We start from the raw sequence: 25972 nt of genomic DNA, 5'->3' as shown, positions 1-25972 counted from the left end.
GAATACTATGCTTTCAAAGCATTTACTCCTATTTGCTGTTGGTTCTTTACATTCGTAAAGAATCTTTTTATTTGTACATATCAAGCAATGTCCTATTCATGATATAGAGTTTGCAGATGTTAACCAATTTCTGGACCCTTCTTTTTCAATTCCTGGAGTTGTGCTGAAGAAATAGAATACACTGATTTTTATCATTTTAAATGTACCTTTAACCCCTCATTTGTATTGGTCTTTGTGGCAAAAATTAACCAAAAATAATGTAACTGGCACAAAAGACCACAGAATTTTGAGTATCGTTTGTTTTCAGCACAACTCAAGTTTCTGGGTTCTTTCTTGCTAATTTTAAATGGGTGGGATTTTACGACCTTGCTCAGGCGAGATTGTAAAATCCCACCCGAGGCCAATGGAAATTTCCATTCTGCGATCTGATTGAGTTAGAAGCAGCCCTTCACCTGGGGTGAATTAGGCAGCATTAGGAGTTTATCTGATAATTGCATTGTGTTTTTTTTTTGGCGGGGGGGATGTTTGCAGGTCTTTAAGAAAGGCAGAAAGGCCATAATTTATTTTTTTTTAAAAAGCAAAATATTGTGAAATTTGAAATAAAAACAGAAAAATCCTGGAATATTCAGTGGATATGGGATCAGCTATGGAGTGAGAAAGAGAGTTAACATTTCAGATCTATGACCTTTCATTAGAACTTTGACAATTAAACTAGCTGTTTTGGTTGCAAGGACTCTAAGGGTGGAGTTCTTCATCACCCCGGGGCAGGATCAATGGATGGTGGAGATGGGGGGTGTGATTGGAAGAAATTGGTAGGAAACCACAAATCAGTTGTATGATAGTAGGATTTTCTGTTGCTGCCTGCTGTGGCAGATAGGTTACTGACGTGGATTGACATCTGTGATTAAAATTGCTTCTTTTTATGATAAACCAATTTTCAGGTGTTTTCATCAATTTTTATCAAGTTACCAATTTTAAGTATATGAAGGAAGTTACTTGAAATCAAGACATATTTTTCTAAAAAAGCAGTTACATTTTAAAACACTGCCTAAACATGGCAGATGTTACGCTCAGCGAAGTACAAATGAGTTTGGACAGAAACTCGGGAGAACGGAGAGAAACATTTCTCTAGAGCTGTGCTATTTTGTGCTTAATTTTTGCAGTAAGAGGCCATTGCACCCTACTTGGATTTAGCATATTCTACAGTTACTCCAACAGACCTTTAGCGCTAAAAATTCTTATCTCTGTCTAAATGAATAACCATTAGAAATAAGAGGCTACACAAATTGGATCTGTCATTGATGTTATTTTGTCTGTAAAATGAGAGCACTTCGTGTTTTGGATGGTCAAGGGAGAATTGCCTTCATTGTGACAGGTTATTTGCCTTGGAAATCCTTGCTTTGTAGGGCTCACCAAGAAATTTGAGACTCACCTGGTCTGCACCATTCCTTCTCTGTTTTACCCTGGCCTTCGAGTTCTTTTTCTTAAACTATTTGTCTATTCTTTGCCCTTTGCCCTTGTGTTTTCCCCTCCCAGCTGTCACAATCTCTCTATTAATATGTATGTGGAGATCTGCTGTTCCTTCCTTTTCATTTCTATTACTGTCTTGCAATGCATCTGTCACTTACTGTCTGTTGATCTCTTGCACTGCAACCCGGAGTAAATGGAGAGTTCACAAAGCTTGCAGAGCTGAACAGTGTAGAAGATATTGAGCATTTCACATAAATTTGGCTTTGCTGTGATGTCTTGTATTTGATGAACTCACATTTCAAATTTCAAAAATAAGCAAGTTAAAAGATGAATAATAAATAAAAGTAGAAAATGCTAGAAGTACACAGTAGGCTTGGCAGCATCTGTGGACAGGGAAACAGCATTTCAGGTGGATGACCTTTCATCAAAACTGAGAGCAAAGAACATATTGAGATTGGCTATACAATTATTCAGCCTGACAAATGAGCTAAAACAAGTTAATTGCCTAAAATTCCTTTGTTCAGTTCCTTACTGAATTCCAATTTGTTTCCAAGAAAGTACTTAAAAATACAATTTTAATTTAAAAGCAAAATACTGCTGGAATCTGAAATAAAAAAAGAAAGTGCTGGAAAATCTCATCAGGCCTGAGAGCATCTGTGGAGAGAGAATATAGCTAAAGTTTCGAGTCTGGATGACCCTCCCCCATTCCCCCATCAGAGCTGGACAAAGCATCATCCAGATTTGAAACGTTGGCTCTTTTCTCTCTCCACAGCTGCTGTCAGACTTGCTGAGATATTCCAGCATTTACTATTTTTGTCGAATTTTAGAATGGAAGAATGGGCTTGCCTAAAATAGGGTCAGAATATTTATAGAATCCTGCAGTGCAGAAGGTGGCCATTTGACCCATCGAGTCTGCAGCAGCCACAGTCCCACCCAGGCCCTTATCCCCATAACCCCGTGCATTTACCCTCGCTAGGCCCCCTGACACCAAGGGGCAATTTAGCCTGGCCTATCCACCTAACCTGCACATCTTTGGACTGTGGGAGGAAATCTGAGCACCTGGAGGAAACCCACACAGACATGGGGAGAACGTGAAAACTCTACACAGACAGTGACTCAAGCCGGGAATTGAACCCAGGTCCCTGGCACTGTGAGGCAGCAGGGCTAACCACTGTGACATCATGCCACCACAAGAAAACTTGTAGTGCCACAGATTCATTTTTCTGCTGTTTTACTCTAATTGGCGCTTTACTGATTACATAATTCTCTTACTACAACAGGACTTTGCTCTTAAAAGTAAAGCTCACTGGCCTTTCATGTTGATAAGATGTTTGAAAACCGATAGAAGGTTAGCTTTGATGTGTAGTACATCAGGAAAAGGGCACATCTCATTTAATCTTTTCATCTTTCAACATATCGCTTGTGACAGACTCCTTGCTCAATGCAACTATAGGTTACATTTGCATCATGAAAGGGGGTCACCAAGCATTTTTTAGTGGCACATCATAAACTGTGATTAGCTGTATGAGAGATCTGAAAGCCAAAATGATGAAGGCCATAACCTTTAATTATAGTGCAGTCTGCAAACTGGGCTTCAAAACATACCTCAGTGAGACCTGGATGACATCCCCACATTCAAATGCAAAAGAAGGCAACATATTCTGCATGTTCCATTATCTGTGTACTTAAACTGTGCCCAGTAGCATAGCTGTTTGTGTACAACCATATTTGGATTTGTGCCTGATGTTCAAATAAAATAAACTGATTTCAAAAGCAAAATACTGTGGATCATAGAATCCCTACACTACAGAAGGAGTCTATGGTCCCATTGAGTCTGCACTGACTGCCTGGCAGAGCACCTTACCCTGGCCCTAATCCCTGTAACCCCACATATTTACTTCACTAATCCCCCTGACCTACACATCTTGGGACACTAAGAAATAAGAAGCATGGTTAATCCATGTAACCCGCGCATCTTTGGACTGTGGGAGGAAAGTGGGACACCCAGAGAAAACCCACACAAACATGGGGAGAATGTCAGTGTGGTGTTTGCACAATCACCCAAGACTGAAATCGAACCCAGGTCCCTGACACAGTGAGGCAGCAGTGCAAACCACTGGATGCTGGAAATGTGACTTAAAAACAAAGCAGGTTACACAGCATCTGTGGAGAAAGAACAGTTAATATTTCAGGTTCAAGATCTAAGTTCTGATTGTTAATGTTACAAATGCTGTGACAATTGAGTGCATGTTCTAGTTGTGATTAAGAGCAGCAATGACTTATTCGGGGAAGGTTAGAACACAGATAGAAGAACCAGTCCTCACCTGTGTGCAGGAACTATGTATGAAGGAAAAATAGCCTGCACATTTGTCTACTGGATTTTGGTAAATACACCTATGTTGAAGATAGACGGACTCCTGCTTCTTCCTTTGCAAGATCTACACTCAGTGCATTCACACTAATAAGTGGTTGTTAACTTGAAACTATGGGCTGGATTTACATCATTGAGGCAGGCAGCAGGAGTGGGGAAAAATCCTGGCTCTGTACACCCACCTTGGGTGAAAAAGTGCCTCCAGAGATGTGATATCCATTCTGCGGGTATGGATGCACTGCTGTCAAGCCAGCCGAGCGCAAAAACAATTTGGTGGCAGAGGCAGGCACGAATGTGAAGTGGGGGGAAGGGGGAATCTTCTCACAACTCAGGTCCTATATAAAAGACCATCCTGGAAACCACTCACTGGGAGAGGAAGGAAGGTGAAGGATTGCAAGACTATGCGGGAGTACACCTCAGAATTCTGTCATGTGAGTAAAATGTTGGTCAACTGATCATTATTACAATCGCAGCTGATGTGTTAACAATGGATGAGTCAAATCCCAGAGTGAAACTCATTGATAGATCCTAATTTATTTGTAAGAAATCATGGAGACAAATTACTGAATTCACAGGATTCTCTGTAAAACAAGAAAAGTGCACTACATTACACCAGACAAAAAGGTTGGTTCTGATAGTGTTCCCTAAGGCAATTCAAGCTCATGTACGTCAAGTGATGAGCTCTGTGACGGTGATGAGCTCCACCTTGTCTTGAGAGATTGACCGCATGAGATATCAGCCAATTTTAAGGAGGTACATTCAGGCTCACCTGGAGTGGATGCAAAAACAAGGCCACTGCCAGGAAAAGGTCCAAGGCTCACTCATAGAATCATAAAATCCCTACAGTGCAGAAGGAGGCCATTTGGCCCATCGTGTCTGCGCCAACCTACAATCCCACCCAGGCCCTATCCCTGTCACCCCTTATATTTACCTTGCTAACCTCCCTGACACGAGGGTTATTTTAGCGTGGACAATTAACCTGACCCGTACATCTCTGGACTGTGGGAGGAAACCAGAGCACCTGGAGGAAACCCACACAGACATGGGGAGAATGTGCAAACTCCACCCAGTGAGCCAAGGCCGGAATCAAACCTGGGTTTGTGGGGCTGTGAGGCAGCAGTGCTAACCACTGTGCCACCATGCCGCCCACTCAATAATCTGGAGCAGTCTACTCAGAGTATGAGGCAAACCTCTATGTAATACATGAGGAACTGAGTACCCATAACAAGACGTTTTCCCTGAGAGCAAAACAGTTGCTGGAATGGATGCCTGCTGTAGTACAGCTGCCCACCCCATCTGACCCTTGGAAGTCAAACCAGGGTTGTAGAGGTTGCAGAAGTTGTTGAAAGTGCTGAGAGCTGTTCTGCTTCATCATTTTTCTTTGGTTCCCTCAGTCCCTCTGCCAGACCCCTTACCTGTGGTACATGATCCAGTACGACTCCCCCTGCAATCCCTAATGGGTCTCTGCCCAAAGAGGTGCTCCTTCATCCAAAGCAGACATTGAAGTGAGCAGCCTGCCTCTACCTCCTCCACGGCATCACAGGGGCACTATGAAGTAATGCTGGTGAGCACAAGGCACTGTGGCAACTGAAATTACTGATGAGTTTGCATGTGGTGTAATATCTGACATTGCTAAGCAGAACTTCTTCATTGTATGTAAATACATACCTAACTGGAAGGATGGATATATTGGTCTCTATTTGCTAAAGTGGCGCAGTTAAACATGTGTAGCTTTTGGGTAAAGCCACAGCAATTATATAGGCATATGGAAAGTGGTCATAAAAGGAGATAAAAACAAAATACTGCGGATGCTGGAATCTAAAACAAAAAACAGTAAATGTTGGAAAATCTCGGCAGGTCTGTCAGCATCTGTGGGGAGTGAATGGAGCCAACGTTTCTAGTCTAGATGACCTTCAGATGCTGTCAGACCTGCTGAAATTTTTCATAAAAGAAAATTTTGGACAAAGAAGCTGCAATGCTTGTTGCCCAACAAGCAGGTGAAGAAAAAGCTGCCTGCAGCATTCATAATAAATTGCAATCCAATTTCTTCACAGAATCACAAAACTGTTACGGTGGAGGCCATTTGGTCCACCTTGACTGCACTGGCTACCTAAACGAACATTATGGCTTCTTGCCATTCCCCTGCCCTTTTCCCTTTACCCCTGTATATTGTTTCCATGCTGTGAAATTGGTCTCCATTTTGTAGATATTGAACATTTTCTACAAGTTGCTCCCTGTGAAAGATGTGTCCTAAAGACATTGCTGAAAAAATTGCAACTTTACTGGATCTGAAACACGGCAAATGTTGAAGATTGACAACTGTGCTTTGGAATTTCTCAGCTATTTTCAAAATGCCTTCATTAGCAGGCATCTGAAATAATCTACATCAGATGGTTAATGTTAAATCAGGAATTATGGAAATTTGACGTAGTTCAAATTAAGATGTGTCTGCCTATTAATTAATCAAAAATTGTTGTTTCCAAATGGGACAAGATTACATGTCAGAAAAAACAGTGAGAATTGCACGTCCTACTTAAATGATGAACAGTAGGACTGTTTGTTGAGACATTTCAGGGAGCACAAAGCTTATTTAAGTTTATTTCTAAGGATAAACAGCTTAAATTAACCAAACTTTATTTGGAGTAAAATTGTGTAAGTCTGAGGTTCCAGATGTGATTAAGAAATTTACTCTTGGCAACCCTCTGATCCCTGTACTTTCTTTCCTTCCATATTGATAGTGAAAGCCACCTGTCAGAATTGAGTCCACCATTACTTAGCTTATCCAGGTTAAGGCCTGGATTTTCTGGCCCCACCTGCTACTGGGATCCTCCAGTCCCGGCGAAAGTCATTAGATTTTCAACTGGTCTGTCGCATCTCCTGTAGTGAGTCCTGCTGTGGCGAGGCTGGAAAATCTGGGCCTCAAAGAATGGTTCCATTTATTCCAAAGAATAAATTTGTTTGAGACACAGTGAGGCACATATTAATTTCAACACAGGGAAGGCGCAAGGAAGGAAAGGAGCTGTCAGATGATATTTTTATCAGTTGCAAAGAACTAGAGTGGAAAGAGATACAGGTCTTAGTGTATTGATAAAAAAGAGGCAAGAAAGATTGCAGCAGAAAAGAGTTAGATAGTATTTACAGCTTGGAGTAGAAATTATTTCTCCTATCCTGATGTTTATGCTTCACATGAACCAAATAAACAGCACCACAGGTTCTGGCATCTCAAAGACACTGGAGCATTAATCCAAAGCCCTAGATCACTCAGCCTCGCTACCTGTTAGTTACTTGCTTGAGAAACAGATTGCCTGTCAGACAACAAATATTTTCCTGAATCGCATCCAGGATTGTAGAAGAGATGAACAAGGTAGCACTCAGAATATACCTTTCCTGCCACTCAGCTGCACAAATGGACCTGATATACTTGGTACCCAGTTGTCATTGTAGTGCTGTGACAATGCAGTGTCATCTTCTAAAGTCATCTGCACAATAAGTAGCATCTGTGCAACTGTGCACATAGCTGCCAAAATCAGACTGGCCCTTAATTATTACATATGTTCTTTCTAGGCCAGCAGTGGGGATATCCACAGTGTTGGCATTTTTTTTGTCCAGAGATGTATTGAGAAAGTGAAAAGTATATTGTCCAACAAGACCATCATTTTTGCCACTGATCATTTATGAAATAGTTCCATAGCATCCACCAGGTACCCTGCTGCCAATCAAAGCTTCCATGCATCATGCTTGGCTTAGAAATTAGGTTGTGACCATGAAGGTGTGCTGTTTGGATTCTGGCTGCTCCTCTGTGGTGAGTCCCAAGGCTGTTCAGACTTTAAGCCTCAAACTTCATTTCAGTGTTCAGTGAAAAGGGGCACTCGTCAAGGGGACTCGAAGTTTGAGTCATTGCTAGCATCATAACAATGACCCGCACATAAGTGTTTATAGGATCTGGGGATGACTGCAATGTTGGGCACTGGGCAGGGAAGCCAAGAATCTAGGATCGAATTGGAACCAGGAAGAAGATGATGATTGGGTGTTGGAGCTGTAATGATTGAGGTGGGGTTACTACTCTTGGAATTGGGAGTAGTAAGTGTTATTTACCTTCTTTTCACTTTTTTACAGTATTAATGTAAGCTTATTTATGACATTAATAAATAAACTTAAAAAAAATCTTTTGTTGCAGGCAAACCCTAAGCCTTGTTTCTGTTAGTGTAGCCTGCAGAGGTGCAACTTACCTTTAGCGAGGTGCTTTGTAGATGGTGAACAGGTTTTAGGAGAGCTTTGAATCTCAGCAGATATATTCATTGCACTTGTTAAGTATTGAGATATAAACAGGTGATGTGAGGCTGCAAAGCATTTTCAGACATTTTCAGCTAAAATGCCCTGAAAATTGCTCAAGCAATTGTTAAAAACAAAAAGCTATAAACTAGGAAATAGATTTGTAATGTATTCCCCAAGCTCACTCATTCTCCCGCAGAGGAACTAGCTGCAGCTTGTGGGGACAAAGGATAAAACTTAATGGATGTTTTAATACCATATTCAAGAATAAAACAACAGCGGTGGGGAAATGGGAAATAACGTTTTGATAGAATGTGCAATGTTAAGGACAACAAAATAATAATTGGGAACTACTATCTTTTGATTTATTATTGTCATACGTATTGGTATACAATGAAAAATATTGTTTTTTGCACGCTACACAGACAAAGCATACCATACATTGAGAAGGTAACAAGACAGTGCAGAGTGTAGTATTATAGTCATAGCTAGGGTGTAGAGAAAGATCAACTTAATGCAAGGTAGGTCCATTCAAAAGTCTGATGGCAGCAGGGAAGAAGCTGTTTTTGAATCAGGTGGTACGTGACCTCAGACTTTTGTATCTTTTTCCTGACTGAAGAAGGTCAAAGAGAGAATGTCTGGGGTATGTGGGGTCAGTAGCAAATATGAAGTGTAGGGGTATAAAGGAAGTCATTAGCATCATTGACAGATATTTGAATTTCACACACAACAATTAGAAACAGAAAAATTGAAAAGCAAAGCTGCAAGCATGATTGCATTGAAGTAATAGATGTGACTGCCTGTTAACACAGCGTGTGGAATAGGGTGTTAGGTTAAATGTTGGATTTCATATTAAAAAACTAAATAATTGGTAACCTGGAAATGACTGAACACGGAGGCAATTTTGTTCTTTATCACCTGGATGTTAATATCATTTGGGCAAGTGCAGAAAGAAGAATCTGGCCCAGAAGATGAAAAGTTCTGACATGGAGCCTGCCTCATTTTCTTTCTTTCAAATTAATGAAAACAGATCTAGTAGGTCCTGTTCTCAGTGCGCAATCCTCCCTGCAGATTTTCCTTTCTTTATTCTGCTCAAGTGATGTACAACTCCCTGGTGGTTTAAGATGGAAATCTGATACTGAATTTCCAGGACACACTCTATTTATTAAGATTTGATTTTGTAAGAAAGGCCAAGGACAATAATAATTCAAACCTGTAAGACTTTGAATGAACAGTCTACCTGAAGGTTATGCAAAGAGTTCCAGGGAGAATTAAGTAAGAGCAACTAGAAAATAATACAGCACACTGCCAGATATTTAACTTTAAGGGACATGGAAAAGGAAACATAAGATACTATTTGAACTTGGTCTCTTAAACAGAGAATTAATTTCAATCATCATAATGCAGCTAAACATTGAGGATCTTAAAATACATGCACACCAAACAATTAACACCACAGGTATCTTTGGTCTTAGCTGTTTTGAATGTTGTTTTGCATTTTCTATAGCACTACAGCGCAGTTACATTACTCAATATGCATGTTGATGTATCAAAACATAACCTGATATGAATTCTTAATAATATCTGTTCTGAAGTTAGCAGACTGCACTTGTTGCCACATCAAAAACTAATATTGCAAATGGGTACAAAATCGCTGAGAATCAAAGTTAGGCTAGACAAAAGAAATGAATTGCATGGGTATTATAATAAACGTTGTGTGTGTTCCATTTCCCGATAAATGCTTGTTCATTCAACTGGAAATGAAATCACCTAATGCAGTTTCTGCTGACTTTTCCATCATATCAATTTGCCTAAAAGCTCTGAAGAAGAGTTAAACAGACTCAGAACATTAACTCTGTTTCTCCCTCAGCAGATGTTGCCAGGCTTGCTGAGTCTTTTCAGAATTTTCTATTTTTACTTCAGCTTTACAGCATCCGCAGTATTTTGCTTTTTGCTGCATCACGTTTACTAAGATCTGACTGCCTAGATGGGCAAAATTTAAACCTGCCCATGACAGTGGGAACCCTACTGGCTGGGCCCCTTTAATTGTAGGAGAGGTCCCACATCAGTTTTTTGGTGGTGGCAGAACCATCCACCTCCACCCAGCCCCCCTGTTAAGACAGAGGCAGAAAGGGCTGACACAGGATGCCCAGCTGCTGGCAGTGGGACGCCAGTTATACTCACTGGTGAACCAATTGACAAACATTGGGCAGAATTCTCCCAAAAATTCATAATGGTGAGGAAACAGGAGCAATCCACGCCAGTCCGTCAGGCAAATTCTGCACTACAATCCTCTCTCACACTCAGTCATGTTATTAGGGAGTTGGGAATTTTGCTAGCACAGGGTGGTGAGGGGAGGGCGGGTGCTAAACACTTTGGTGAGCCTATCCTCGAGCACTCAGGCACCATTTCGCAAGGGTGCCCGACCTCACCGTACACTGGGAGGCCCCCCCAACCCGCCCCAGGCATCATGACAACTCCAAATCGGCGGCATGTTCCCCCACCCCCACCCTGACACAGAAGCCAGCATTGGGGCCCTCCTAATGAGTCCCCCTGACACCCCCAATATGCCCCTCTTCAAGGGCAGCACGGTGTCACAGTGATGAGCATTGCTGCCTCACAGCAGGGACCCGGGTTCAATTCTGGCCTTAGGTGACTGTGTATGTGTGGAGTTCGCACATCCTCCTCATGTCTATAACCCTCATCCATCCTCACTCATCTTTGGCCTTTGCTCATTCGGAGATTCTAGGTTTCTACTGGGTACATTGCCAGTAGCTGCCTCTGCTTTCATGGAAAGATGTTCACCAATGTACCTAGTAGAAACCTAGGATCTCTGAGGGAGCACAGGCCAAAGGTGAGTGAGGTCACATACAGGTTCCACACTGGAATGATGCATCCTGACATAATTGTCACCATTTTCTGCCTTTTACTCTAGACACTGTGTTGTGTTTGGTGCCACTGGCCATTTCAAGGAAGTAACCACGCACATACCAAAACCAATTGTCAGCTCAGTGCCCCTGAGTCAGAACACTGTAGATTCAGGTCGTAGTGTAGAGATGTGATCTGAACAGTATAGGCTTACATCCCAGTGGAGAACTGAGGCATTGCTGTGATCAGAAATGCCAACTTTCAGATGAAACATTATGCCAACCCTGCATCTGCTCTTTTAGATAATATTTCAAAGACTCGCAGGGAAGTACTCCCCAGTGTCCTTGGCCAACATTCCTCCTGCAATAACATTGAAATAAGTTATCTGGTAATTATCATATTGCTGTTGGTGGGATCTTGATGTGCATAAATTGGCTGTCATGTAATATTACCCCAGTGACTACTATTCAGAATTGTGTTGTTTTACATAGTTGTCAAAGTTGCTACACAAATGCAATACTTCCTTCCTCACTGTTGAATACCTTGCTAAACGGTAGTGTGACTTGGGGTTAGTAACAGAGAATCCTTACTCTATAACAGATACTCAAATATTTGCACAGGCTACCATGTGAATTCTAACATCTTTGCAAAAGACTGAAAGGCCGTCAAAACAAGACACAGCTTCAAGCTAACAGTTGATGTATTTTATGTAAAATGCATGAATGAACAGGATACAGTTTTTACAGAAAAAAACATCATGTGTCCTACACTTTATTATGAAAACAGTAGAAGAGACAGCTTAATAATGCTTTGAACACGGGTGCACCATCTCCAGCTAAGAGGTGTTTAAAATACAAAACAGTGTTTTACCACTGCTGATGGAAATCACCTTTTGTGCTTTTCAGAGAGGGAAGGAACCAGGAGGCAACATCTAATACTGTCAGCAGAGACTGCTCTTCCATTCTAATGTCTATCTAGCTTCCTTTTAAATATATACATATATATCATTTTCCTCACAAGATATTCCACATTTTACTGCGCTTTGAATAAAGAGGTTTCTCCTCATCCCCAATTGGACTTATTGTTGATTACCTTAGATTTATAGCTGCTAGCTTTCATCTCCTTTTGCAAATGTGGCACACTGCCGCCTCACAGCTCCAAGGGTGCGGGTTCAATTCTGGCCTTGGGTCACTTTCTGCCTAGAGTTTGCACAGTCTCTCCATGTCTGCATGGGATTCCTCCGGTTTCCTCCCACAATCTAAAGATGTGCAGGCTAGGTGGATTAGCCATGTGTGAGGATATGGGGGTACGGCAGAGGAGAAGGCCTGGGTAAGATACTCTGTCAAAAAGTTGGTGCAGACTTGATGGGCTGAATGGCCTTTTCTACACTGTAGGATTCTATAATTCTTAGGTGTTTACACTTGCAGAGGAGATGAAAGTTTACCTTTCCTGCTTGAAAACCCTACCTCCATCCACATTGACCTCCCCGTCTCCTGCTTCCCACCCCCTTGTCTGTGTTTATCTGTGTCCTCACCAACCACCCTCGCCACTCCTTATACTGACACCTGAAGAATGAACTCATGGTGAGCATGGTAGGATGGAATGGTGAGTGTGAGAGGGGGCAGAGGGAGTTGGTAGAGTGGGAGGGTGAGAATGTGATGGCTTGGGACACTCATTCGATTATGTGAGAGATTGGAAAGGGTGGGGCTGTCCATTTTGGAGAAGAGAAGGTTTGATTGAGGTGCTCAAAATTCTGAGGCATCTGTACACAGTCAGTCAGGAAAACTGTTGCCATCAAAAGGATCAAAAAGCAGAGGGCGCCAGTTTAAGGAGATTGGCAAAATGGTGACATGAGTGTGGTGGAGGTAGATTCTTCAAAGCCTTTGAAAAAGAATTGGATAATTATCTGAAGATAAAAAACCCTGCAGGTCTTTGGAGGAAAACGTGTTGGAGTGGGACGGCATGAGTTGCTCTTTCTGAGAGTCAACATAGATACAATGGGCTGAATGGCTTCATTCTGTGTTGGAACCATTCCATGCTTCTATTTTAGGTGAGTGTGATGGATGAAGGATCTGCAGTCACACGGGAGTGCTTGCATGAGGTTATGAAAAACCTTGCTACAGACACTTCTCCCTCCAGAATCACTTGCATCACATGATGTGTCTGAGTGGAGCTGAATGATGCTGAAAGACAACACTAAATATTATTTAGTGACAGCGAATGTACTTGCAGATAATACAGTGACATTGTTCACCTGTGCAACCTCTTGCAAACAAAGTTTCTTGATTTTATGTGTTCAACTACTGGCATCCACAGCAGGGGTGGGAGCAGCCTGTAGAGTTGTTGGTCCTCTTGCCTTTGATGATTTCAGTGGCCATCCTCTGATTAGCTGGGACCTTGAGGACCCTGGATTACTTTGGCTTTCCATTGGTGGGCCAGCTGCTCTCTCTGCCGTGACAGAGGATGGTGTTGAAGGAGTTACAGGCTGGAGGGATTCAGAGCAAGTAAACACTCTCTGAGTATCCTGAGTGGTTGACCCAAGAGTCCTGGCCTGGTTTGGGAACAACAATAGTGCAGTATCTGAATGCAGCAAAACAAAACACTCAATTCTAATTCTGGTTCCTAACTCCCACTCTGCCTGATTTCTGTCACTTACTGCATCATCATATAAATCTTTTGCATGTTTTCATAAACAACTTATGTTGCATATAAAATGTAGGATGGAAAGTTTAATTTCAACTGTATGAGCACAACAGTGCAGAGGATAAACTAATAAGAGTTTTGTTGTTGAAAGCTCATTATAATGTTTGTGCTGTGATGCAGCAAGCAAGTATTTTATTATGTTGTTAGTTATCAAAGGCACCAATTTGAAGCTAGACTTTATGTTGGTAATTGGCTTCATTCATCCTATTAATGATATCAATAATATTGCAAATTTAATACATTTGGGCATTGTAAAAGATTGGAGGTGGCTTGATATGGCTCCAACAGCAAGAATGGTTTGTAAAACTATAATAACTGTTTCCACACTAAGGATGGGATCCATGCTTGCCCCAAAAATTGGAAAATCCCTCCCGAGGTCAACAGATCTTTGCAGGGTCCGCCCACTGCCTGCTACGATTCCCGTGGCAGGCGCGATGGGAAAATTCCCCCCAATACGCACAGGTCCACTGTCTTCCATTCCAGCTGAGGACCTCCCAGTCCCAAGACTTGCACCTTGCTCCCGGTTGGCCCAGCTTCCCGTACCTCCGCTCCAAGAGGTCCAACCCGATCACGTGGCACACACAGGATCGCCCCTTAAAGGGCCATGTTACCACACTCCTTTCCCCTCGAACTCTTGAGTCCACTTAGAACCATACCATAGAAAATTACAGCTCAGAAACAGGCCTTTTGGCCCTTCTTGTCTGTGCCGAACCATTTTTTGCCTTGTCCCACTGACCTGCACTTGAACCATATCCCTCCACACACCTCTCATCCATGAACCCGTCCAAATTTTTCTTAAATGTTAAAAGTGACCCCGCATTTACCACTTTATCTGGCAATTCATTCCACACTCCCACCACTCTCTGCATGACGAAGCCCCCCCTAATATTCCCTTTAAACTTTTCTCCTTTCACCCTTAACTCATGCCCTCTGGTTTTTTTCTCCCCTAGCCTCAGTGGAAAAAGCCTGCTTGCATTCACTCTATCTATGCCCATCAAAATCTTACACACCTCTATCAAATCTCCCCTCATTCTTCTTTGCTCCAGGGAATAAAGTCCTAACCTATTCAATCTCTGTCTGTAACTCAGCTTTTCAAGTCCCGGCAATACCCTTGTGAACCTTCCCTGCATTGTTTCAACCTTATTTACATCCTTCCTGTAACTAGGTGACCAAAACTGTACACAATACTCTAAATTTGGCCTCACACACAACCTTACCATAACACTCCAACTTTTATACTCAGTACTCCGATTTATAAAGGCCAGTGTACCAAAAGCACTTTTTACGTCCCTATCCACCTGTGATGTCACTTTTGGGGAATTCTGAACCTGTACTCCCAGATCCCTCTGTTCAACTGCACTCTTCAGAGTCCTACCATTTAGCCTGTACATTCTACTTTGGTTTGTCCTTCCAAAGTGCAATACCTCACACTTGACTGCGTTAAATTCCATTTGCCATTTTTCAGCCCATTTTTCTAGTTGGTCCAAGTCCCTTTGCAAGCTTTGAAAATCTTCCTCACTGTCCACTACACCTCCAATTTTTGTATCACTTCTGAGCAAAAACAAAAGAGAAACACCATTATACGTAGGCATACAGATACAACATCACAATAAAATCATAGAATCGCTACAGTGCAGAAGGAGGCTACTTCGCCTATCGAGTCTGCACTGACCTCAGTCCCACTCAGGCCTTATCGCATAACACCATGCATTTACCATAGCTAGTCCCCCGGCCCTAAAGAGCAATTTAGCATGGCCAATCCACTTAATCTGCACATCTTTGGAGTTGGGAGGAAACCAGAGCATCGGGAGGAAACCCATGCAGACACACGGAGAACGTGCGAGCTCCACACAGACAGTGGCCCAAGCGAGAAATTGAACCCAGGACCCTGGCAGTGTGAGGCAGCAGTGCTAACCACTGTGTCACCATGCCACCCAATAATAAGGACACTAAGGAAAAGTCCATTTGCAAAGTCAGTCAGTCCAGAGATTTCCAGACTCTTGTGAAATGCTGCAATTCCATGCAGGGTCCTTCAGCAACCAGTGAATCCAGTCCTGCAGAAGCAAAAGGCAAACTCATTAGTTCAGTCGACATCTTCTCCAGTGGCATCTTCCTCCTCAGCTACAGAAGCTGGAGGTTGCCTTGGCTCCAGAAAGGTTGCAGGTATCCCTGGTTCCAAAGCTGGTACACGAGTCCACAGCAGGGCACACCATTCTTCTTGAAATGATCCACATTTTTTTCACATGGTGACCTTGTACTTCCAACATGTGCAAAATTGCTCCCGCTCTTGCTACAGTTCTTCCTGACACCCAAGTCAGTCCACAAAGTTTCTCACCATGGCTAGATCATTGCCCTTCAATGCCTCCTTTCTTCAAATTGATGGTGTTCTTTCTGGGAAGCTTGATCACAAGGCCTGCCTGGGGTTGTCCCTTAAAGGGGCCACATTACCACAGGCATATTATTGATACATAGATATGTTTGCATGACTATTGCTGGTGGGTGCTGGATAACTGAGGGTAGGAAATAGAAGAAATAACTGGCTTCACTCTTGGGTGGGAAATGCAGGGGGCAGTGGGCACCTCCATCAGTAGCCTTCTTCTGACTGGGGGCATTCTGCCCTCAGAGTGGACAACTAATGACTTCCCTCCACAACCCTCACACCACCATCAACACTCCCCACCATTGTGACTTTCTGAATCTACTCTGTCTAATTCTGTTAGAATTTTATAAGTTTCTATGAGATCCCCTCTCACTCTTTTAAACTCCAGTGAATATAATCCTGACCAACTTAGTCTCTCCTCATATGATAGACCTGCCATCCTAGGAATCAGCCTGGTAAAGCTTCATTGTACACCCTTTATAGCAAGGACATCCTTCCTCAGATAAGGACACCAAAACTGTGCACAATACTCCAGGTGTGGCCTCACCAACACCCAATACAGCAGCAAAACATCCCTTTATGCAAATCCTCTCACTATGAAGGCCAATGTACTATTTGCCTTCTTTGCTGTTAGCTGTACTGTGCACTTACTTTCAGTGACTGATGAACAAGGACACCAAGGTCTTGCTGAGTACCCAGTCTTTCAATTTATACCCATTCAATTAATAACCTGTCTTCCCATTATTGTTACCAGAGTGCATAACCTCACATTTATCCACATTATACTGCATCTGCCATGCATTTGCCCACACACTCAGCCTGTCCAAATCATGCTGAATCATCTCTGCATCCTCCTCACAGCTCACCTTCCTCCCCAACATTGTATCATTTGAAGATTTGGAGATAACATATTCAATTCTCTCTTCTAAATCATTAATATATAATGTGAACAGTTGAGGTCCTTGAACAGGTCCCTGCGGAACCCCACTAGTCATTGACTGCCAATCAGAAAAAGACCCATTTATGCCAACTCTTTGTTTCCTATCTGCTAACCAGCTTTCTATCAATTTCAAGACATTACCTGCAATCCCATGTGCAGATGGCATTTAATCCTGACAAATGCGAGGTGATGCATTTTGGAAGGAATAATGCAGCGAGGAGTTACATGATAAAAGGTAGACCGATTAAGAGTATAGAAATACAGAGGGACCTGGGAGTGCAGGTGCACAAGTCTCTGAAGGTGTCAACACAGGTAGAGAAGGTTGTGAAGAAAGCTTATGGAATGCTAGCCTTTATAGGAAGGGGTATAGAGTATAAGAGCTGCCGTCTAGTGCTTCAGTTGTACAGAACGTTGGTTAGGCCGCATTTGGAGTACAGCGTCCAGTTCTGGTCACCTTACTACCGGAAGGACGTGGAGACCCTGGAGAGGGTGCAGAGGAGGTTTACCAGGATGTTGCCTGGCATGGAAGGACTGAGTTACGAGGAAAGGTTGGAGAAACTGGGGCTCTTCTCCTTAGAAAGACATAGAATAAGGGGGGATCTGATAGAGGTGTATAAAATAATGAAGGGAATAGATAGAGTCAACAGTGGTAGGCTTTTCCCTAGATTGGGGACAATTACGAGAGGTCACGATCTAAGGGTGAGAGGGGAGAGGTATAATTTGGATACTAGAGGAAGGTTTTTCACGCAGAGGGTCGTGGGGGTATGGAACGCGCTACCAAGTAAGGTGGTGGAGGCAGGCACATTGGACTTGTTTAAGGTTTACTTAGATAGACACATGAGCGAAACAGGGATGGAGGGTTATAGTAGACGGTATTAAAAAGGGTCAGGGCCTCGGGATGACACTGGAAACGTAGTATTACATGTTAATGTTTTGTCTCTTTTAATCCACAGGTGTCGGTCCACCTTGTTGTCAAAGGAGGGGCATGCACACGGTGGGTCGTGCGTGGGCTGCTCTTGGAGGTTTCGAGAGTGGCCTAGTACTTCGTGTCGTTGTGTGTGCTTAATCCTGGACCAGCAGATGGGCACTGCAACAGCTCAGTGACTATCACTGCTAGCTGTGCAGATACATGGATTTGGGCCTGTGTCTGTGGGAGTTTGCGCATTCTCCCTGTGGTTGTGTGGGTTTCCTCCGGGTGCTCCGGTTTCCTCCCACACCCCAAAGATGAGCTCTTAGGCTGATTGGTGTACCAAATTGACCCTACACTATTCTCCCCTGAATCTGGCTACATTAGGGGTACCATTCACATACACACAGGGCAGGGTAGGTGTAGGAAAGTGCTTCGTTGAAATGGTGGCGTGGGCTCGTTGGGCCGAAGGGCCTGTTTCCCGTGCTGTGTTGTTCTTTGTTCTTTGTTAACTTTACATAGTAGCCTATTTTGTGAAACCTTGTCAAAAGCCTTCTGAAAGTCTAACATCCACTGTTTCTCCTGCAAACCGAAATGCTTCTAAAACATCTCATTGTCTGCTTACTGGAGCTGCAAATATGAGATCATCTCCACAGACTAGTTGAATATGATTAAATTGAGCTCAACCATGTTGCTCCCCTTGGTGAGAATGCCTGAGTGACAGGCTACAAGACAAGTTATGTGAAATCCAATACCAACCACCAAAGTTTCCATTAACATTTATCAATTTCATTAGCTAAACCTTCAAAAACTTATTCCTGGAGAAGTCACTTGTCCTTAATCAGCTTGGTTCTCAAAGTCCTATCTGAAGAATAAACTTGCTGTCCTGGATCATCTGTTCCCACCTGAATATAAAGCAGCCAACATAATGGCACCCATAAGAGCCAATCATATTGCAGACTTCTTTCCTTATTTTTAAATTCATAGAAATTTCTGTGGGATTTACCTGATTTTTGTCTCAATTCAGCTTCAGAGAAAACTGGTTCACTTATGACCTCCAACTCTTAATCTAGATGTGAAATTATTATAATAATTCTCATTATGTCTGGATCCTTTGACAAGACGTGACTCTTCAGCTTCCTTGAGAAGTAAATCTTCCATTATACATCCGGTGAACTATTTGACCCTTGCAGTAAAGGACAGAACATGATAAATGCGCATTCAACTTGATGTCTGAAGATCTACTTGTCCTTAAGGGGCATTTGTTTGGCACCATTAATTTTTCCATTTCTTCAGTGCGGTATTGATGCCATCACAATTTTTGTTTTGTTTGCCGATAAAACCCCTTAAAACTGGTGAACTCCTATCTGAAAAACAAGCACTGAATCATTAGAAGCAAATACAAATTTAAATGGATAGTGGATTATCTTCAGAGCCCAGATGCGAATAGGTAAAAAGAATTCATTGTTATTAATTCACTTAATAAATTGTTAAATCTGTATCGCAGTCTGAGAATGAAATGAAAACAAAGTGAATTCAGAAGGGATTTTAGATAAATTATACAAAACAAGGACATTTTCCAGATGCAGTGCTTATATGGTGGAATGTTATACGTTGCCGTATCAAGCACGGTAATTCTCTGCTTTTGAAGTGGATCTGCCTTTTAAAAATCACACAAAGCTCAATTGCTGTTAAGTAAACACTGCTTGAGGTCAGGATTTATTGCTCTTCAAAGTGCAAGGGCAGATCCTGATTTTTCTTATTTTTAATGTTGTAACTGATAAGCTCTGCCAAGGTTAAAATATTCTGATGCCTTTTGTTAACTTCAATGGCTGAAGGAATAATGTATCATGAGACAAATTTGCAAAATGATGAAGATACATAACAGGAAATGCACAGTTTCATTTTATCATTCTGAAGAAAGTTAAGTGTGACGTTACAAAAAGTTAAATGTGGCAGATTTAATTTTGCAACATATTTTTAGTGTAATGCCAGTAATGGTAGTAGCGTCGCGGTAATGCACTTAACTAGTAAACCACAAGTCCTGGCTATTGCTTTGAGGACACGTTCAAATCCCACCATGGCAGCTTGTGGAATTTAAATTCACTTAATAAATATGGAATTGAAACTAGTCTCAGTAACAGTTACCATGAAACTATCATTGATTGTCGTAAAAACCCATCTGCTTTGCTCATATCCTTTTGGGAAGGAAATCTGCCATCATTTTAGGTGAAGGGGTATCAAATTTAAGACAGAAATGAGGAGGATTTACTTCACTCAAACGTTTGTGAATCTATGGAATTCTCTACTCCAGATTACAGTGAACGCCAGGACACAAAGCAGATTTAAGGAGGAGATAGATAGGTATTTAATTAGTAGAGGGATGAAGGGTTCAGTGGAGCGTGAAGGAAGGTGGAAATGAGATCAGCCATGATCCCAATGAATGGTGGAGCAGGCTCAAGGGGCTGAATTGCTCCTAATTCTTATGTTCTTATGTTCTACCTGGTCTGGTCTACATGTGAATTCAGATCCACAGCAGTTTAGTTGACTCTGACCCGCCTTCTGAAATGCCTAGCTCTGTTCAATTCAAGGACAATTAAGAATGGGCAACAAATGTTGAGTTAGGCAATGATGCCCACACCCCATGCAAGAATATATAAAAATGTTTTATATGAGTCAATAGTGTGGACAAAACATTTTTTCTTCTTCTTATCAAATGGTAATATATATAACGATGAAAGAGTGGAGTGCAGTACTTAAAACATACGGTTTTAAGGATAACAATTTGTTCATTACATTTTCCAGAACTATGGGATACAGGAACAGATACATAAAGATTCCCAATGGACACCTATGGATCGAGGGTGATCACCACGGCCACAGCTTTGACAGCAATGCTTTTGGACCTGTAAGTTTTATCTTTTATCTCTTTCTCCTTTTCTTCATCCAGTCTGTTAAACGAATGTTGCATTTGCAGCAATCCGGATTGTGAAATAATGGGAGACATAATTCAAATAGATTATGCAAATTGTTCAGTTAGCTTCATACACATAATTTGAAACTTGGTGTCTTTTAATGGGCATAGAATGATATTTTGATGTGTTACATTTTCATTTGACTACTTACTGGATTTCTATAAAGCATGGATATTGTCGAAATTGTAAAACAAATCAGTGTTGTTTAATAAGGGTTCACAAATCCTAAAACAGACACTTCCCAATAATTAAATAAACAAATTGAGTATTGAGGCATGTTCACTGGAGATAAACATCTCAAGGTGAAAATTTATATTTATCACAATTATTCTGTGATTTCCTCAAAAATTTATTAGTGGAGCATAACCTGTCCCTTTAGTAATATATCCTGACTTTTATTGATTAGTCCATGCCTCTCTTAAATGTTCACTAATTTTATCCTATATTGCAGATTTGTAAAATTAAACCAATCACATAATTGACATTAATTCACCTCTGATCCCTTGGGTTATCATTTCCCTGTTTATTAAATAAGAAATAAGTCCTTCGATGGAATTCCAGCTTTCAAAGAAATTATAGAAAATTATGTTCATTTCTCCATTATTTCTTGGATGAATTTACCAGTGGGGAAAAATGATTCCCTGTGCTACATTTATATTCCAACTCCCCATGAGCATCCAGAACTTGATAGAGGCCAAACGAATAACAATCATCATTTTTGTTTGAGATTTACAGTATCACATCTAAAGGGTGGCTGATGATAGCAGTGAAAGGGTGAAGTTGAGGAGTATGATAATCCCACAATATTTGTTCCTTCTCAAATCCTTCTCCTGTATCTTCCAACACTAAATGTGAAGAGTTCATGGATTTCTTCGTGTGTAATTCTGAGGCCTGATCTTTGGCGCAGACGGAAATTGTGTCCAACTTAGCCAACTGACAGTGTATATCCTGCCACTGCTCCTGAACCCACCATTTTACAATGGGGTGGGGAAGTGGAGAATGGGGAGGTTGCATGTTGCACATTTGTGGTTCACCAAGGCAGGTACATATGTTAAAGTGCAGCTGCCTTCAGTCAGATCCTATTTTCATTCCAAAAGACAACTTATGCGCTTTACAACTATCAGGAGAAGGTTAGCGGAGTTCCTTAAAGAGTAGGGCATCCTTTTAGAGAGTAAGGTATCTTTTGCATATCACCCCAGGACACCTGGGAAAAATGAGGTGCCTTTGGGATTGTTAAAAGTGGACGTGAATATGCACATAAAGCATGGATGAACTGTGAAGGTAGCTGTCAAACTGTCAAGGAATTTAAATCTCTTACACTGTAAATATTTGGGAAAAAAATCTGCAGTTTTAAAAGAAATTACTTGCTATTTCACTCCATCTGTTGTCTTAAGACTAAAGGTTATTATTAGAAGATTAATGGTGTATGATTGATTTCATAACCTACCATCACAATTGTGCCTCTTGGTTCCATTTGACACCTCCAAGCGCTTATAAAATTTTTGGAGTAATATTATCAGTACAGCTGCTTGTTGTTGTTTAGGGGTGAAGTGGTTGAGGGAATTTAAATACAGTGAATCAACTGAGAATGTTTATTTAAAATAGTGAATTCACCAATAGACCCTTGGAAATTTGTTTTATTTCTTCTGAGCATGGGTGTGGTCTTGGTGGCTCTTGGATGAATGGGCATGGCAGGTCAAAGGGCAAAAATTGGTGTATGGATGGCATAGATTGGCATGGGCCAATCTAAGGATAATCAGCTTGGTTAAGGGGGAGTTGGACTATAGAGGGAAATCGAGGTAGATGGAGTGGCCTGGATTGGAATAGGGATATAAAAGGGAATGATGGTGGGCATGAAATGGCATGGGCTGGCATGGTGGGGCAAGGTGAGTGTGTTGTGGTGAGGGCTAGAAGACTGTTCTTTGTTTTTTTTTAATAGTCAAACTGCTTGATAGCTGAGGCTGGCCTTCCACACATGCTACCTCTGTACCTGGACTCCCTCTGATGGCACCAAGCAGTTTAAGAAGTCTCACAACATCATGTTAAAATCCAGTAGGTTTATTTGGTAGCACAAGCTACAAGTTTTCAGAGCACTGTCCCTTCATCAGGTGAATGGGAGTTGTGTTCACAAACAGGCCATATATAGACACAAACTCAATTTACAAGATAATGGTTGGAGTGCAAGTCTTTACAGGTAATCAAGTCTTAAAGGTACAGACAATGTGGAGAGAGGATTAAGCATAGGTTAAAGAGATGTGTATTGTCTCCAGCCAGGGCAGTTAGTGAGATTTTGCAAGCCCGGGCAAATCATGGGGATTGCAGATTACAGATGGTGTGACATGAACCCAAGATCCTGGCTGACACCGTCCTCGTGTGTGTGGAACTTGGCTATCAGCCTCTGCTCAGCAATTCTGCGTCGACGTGTATCGTGAAGGCCGCCTTGGAGATTGCTTACCTGAAGATCTTCCTTGGGCTGTTCTGGGCTTGCAAAATCTTACTAACTGTCCTGGCTGGGGACAATACGCGTCTCTTTAACCTGTGCTTAACCCTGTCTTCACTCACATTGTCTGTACGTTTAAGACTTGATCACCTGTAAAAACTCATATTCCAACCATTATCTTGTAAATTAAGTTTGTGTCTATATGTGCCTTGTCTGTGAACACAACTCCTCACTCAGCTGATGAAGGGGCAGCGCTCTGAAAGCTTATGGCTTGTGCTACCAAATAAACCTGTTTGCCTTTAACCTGGTGTTGTGAGACTTCTTACTGTGCTTACTCCAGTCCAATGCTGACATCATGGCTACCAAGCAGTTACTAGGGTTGGCAGCCACAACTCCCACTCTCCTGGAATGAAAATCAGAACTTGTGGGCTGTTTTTCACAATTTGGGTTCATGGAGCTAGGAATTCTCTAACTGCGCACTCAATGGAGCAAACATTCAGGGCTGGGACTACGAGGCTAATCCTTTTTTCAGGCCCTTTGCTAATTCCTGCCTCTTCAAAAAGTCAACCTTTCGCTTGTAAACCTTCTTTGAACAAATGTGATTATAAAATTAATTTGGTTCAAAGTAATAATCCTGCTACATCATAATTTGCCTAATATGTGTAGAATTGTGAAATTTTCTTTTGCCTGACCTTATTTTCCAATATGAACACATGTTTGTTCCTTGTAACTCAATTTAATGCATGATGAGAACAGCCTATCATGCCATTCACTAAAAAAAGAATAAACTGCATAGCATTAGTGTTTTCAACCAAAGGTGCCATTACATTTGCATCAACAATATAAAACCACATATTACAATCTGTTTCTGTTTCATTTACAATAATGAAGCTCACTACTTTACAGTTTGACAGCTGTTCAGTTAGACTGTGTACTTTAGCTTGGTAGTGGGGAGATAGCAGCATAGCGGTAATGTCACTGGACAAGTATCCAGAGGCCTCGGCATGGTTTTGGGCATGGTTTAAAATCCCACCATGGCAACTGGTGGAAAAATCAATTAATTAAAACTCTGGAATTGAAAGCTAGGCTCATTAATGGTGACAATGAAGCTATCATCTGTTGTGTGTGCCATTATAATGTAAAGGTGCTTGTCAGAGCAAAGGATAATGTGAGACTGGAGAATAACACTGCCCATGGCATGATGTACAGAGTCACATGGTTATAGACTTGTATAACAATGTAGAAGGAACCTAAATGGGAGCATTATGCATGGCAATAATTGGGATCTTTACATAGTTAAGGATTACCAATAAATGGTTCATGTTTAAACATACAAGTCTCAAAATCTCAAATAACCTACATCTAATGAACTAATGTCCTTTAGGAAAATAAATTTGCCTTTCCTACGTAATCCAGCCGACATGTTGTACCAAATTCTTAATAGACAGACTGCAGCAGTTCAAGAAGGCAGCACACTACCATCACCTTGGAGACAAGGTGACAAATGCTGACCTTTCCATTGATGGTCACGTCCCATGAACAAATAAAAAAATCAAATGATCAGAGTTATGAGACTATCTGATAATTTCCTGAAGGCGAATTCCTACACGCTGTTCAACATTATCTACCATTTAAGGCAGTTTTTTTAATGGCAGGAACATTTTAAATCAGCATTTGCCTCGAGTTCTTCATTGCTTTAAGAAGAATATTTGCATTACAGAGTTTTAATCTTTTAGAGCATTACTTTTTTCAATGAGAAATAATGGAATAGTAAATGCCCGTTGGAATAATTTGAAGGATTTCAAGCTTATTAAATTAAAGTACTATTTTTACTTCAAAATAACTGCAACTTAAAAAGTATATATATTCAGTAGTGATGGAATTTATAATGTAATGATGAGGTCAGTGGTGAATGAACACAACTTACCATTCATTATATTTGCAGCTGCCCACAGACATTTTGTGGGGTTCTTGTAAAGCAATTTGCAGTAATTAGAGAGCTGTTTCAGTGTAACATCATCTACGGGAGGTTTGGGACCTGTGTCAAATGGCCAAGCAGCAATATGTCTCTTCAGCCAATCAGATTGAGAAATCATTATTCAAGATTTTACATTGGATTAAGTAGCTTAGCCTTATTCTTCCTGGTTTTAATAAAGGGAGCAGAATAAAGAGAGGAAGAGGTAAATACATTTTAAAGAGAAAGGTAAAAGAAACAAAGAAAAATATAGGGTGTGATTCACCTGACTCAGCTTCAAGTACCCGCTTCCCAAACCAGAGTGTTTCCTCTTGACATCAGCAACCCCTGTCGGGTTGGGTTTGCCCACCTGATTGATGCATATTTACTCATCACGGGAAACATGACCCAGCTTTTCTGAGATTGAGGTGCCATTTTTAAAGGACGCCCCAGTCTCAGAGTTCAGTCACAGGCCCTCTTTTCCCCTCCACCTCTCACAATGGAACAAGCACACCCCCTGCTGACCAGGGGAGCACCCGCAACCCGTCAATACAAAGGGGACCCCCCCCAACCACGAAAACGGAGAGAATGGGTCAACTCCTCCCTACACTACGCAGGTATCAGGGTAATGATCTTACCAACCCCTCTCCCCCAACCCCCCAAACAACAAGGTTCCCCCTCTAGGCCCTGCC

At 41.6% G+C, this 25972-nt stretch overlaps 1 protein-coding gene across 2 annotated transcripts in view; it reads left to right on the top strand.

Annotated features, from left to right (window-relative positions):
• The window catches only part of immp2l (inner mitochondrial membrane peptidase subunit 2), a 534375-nt gene that overhangs the window by 367780 nt on the left and 140623 nt on the right, over nt 1-25972 (top strand). For both annotated transcript variants that reach the window (XM_080191048.1, XM_080191049.1), the window contains exon 5: nt 20717-20819. In XM_080191048.1, coding sequence (XP_080047174.1) covers nt 20717-20819 — 103 coding nt within the window. The remainder of the gene's footprint in view (nt 1-20716; nt 20820-25972) is intronic.

The sequence above is a fragment of the Carcharhinus amblyrhynchos genome, chromosome 6 (genome assembly GCF_965287045.1).
Source record: "Carcharhinus amblyrhynchos chromosome 6, sCarAmb.v2.hapA, whole genome shotgun sequence".
NCBI lineage: Eukaryota > Metazoa > Chordata > Chondrichthyes > Carcharhiniformes > Carcharhinidae > Carcharhinus > Carcharhinus amblyrhynchos.
The sequence above is the reverse complement of the archived record's forward strand: the minus strand, read 5'-3'. Positions and strand labels throughout refer to the sequence as shown.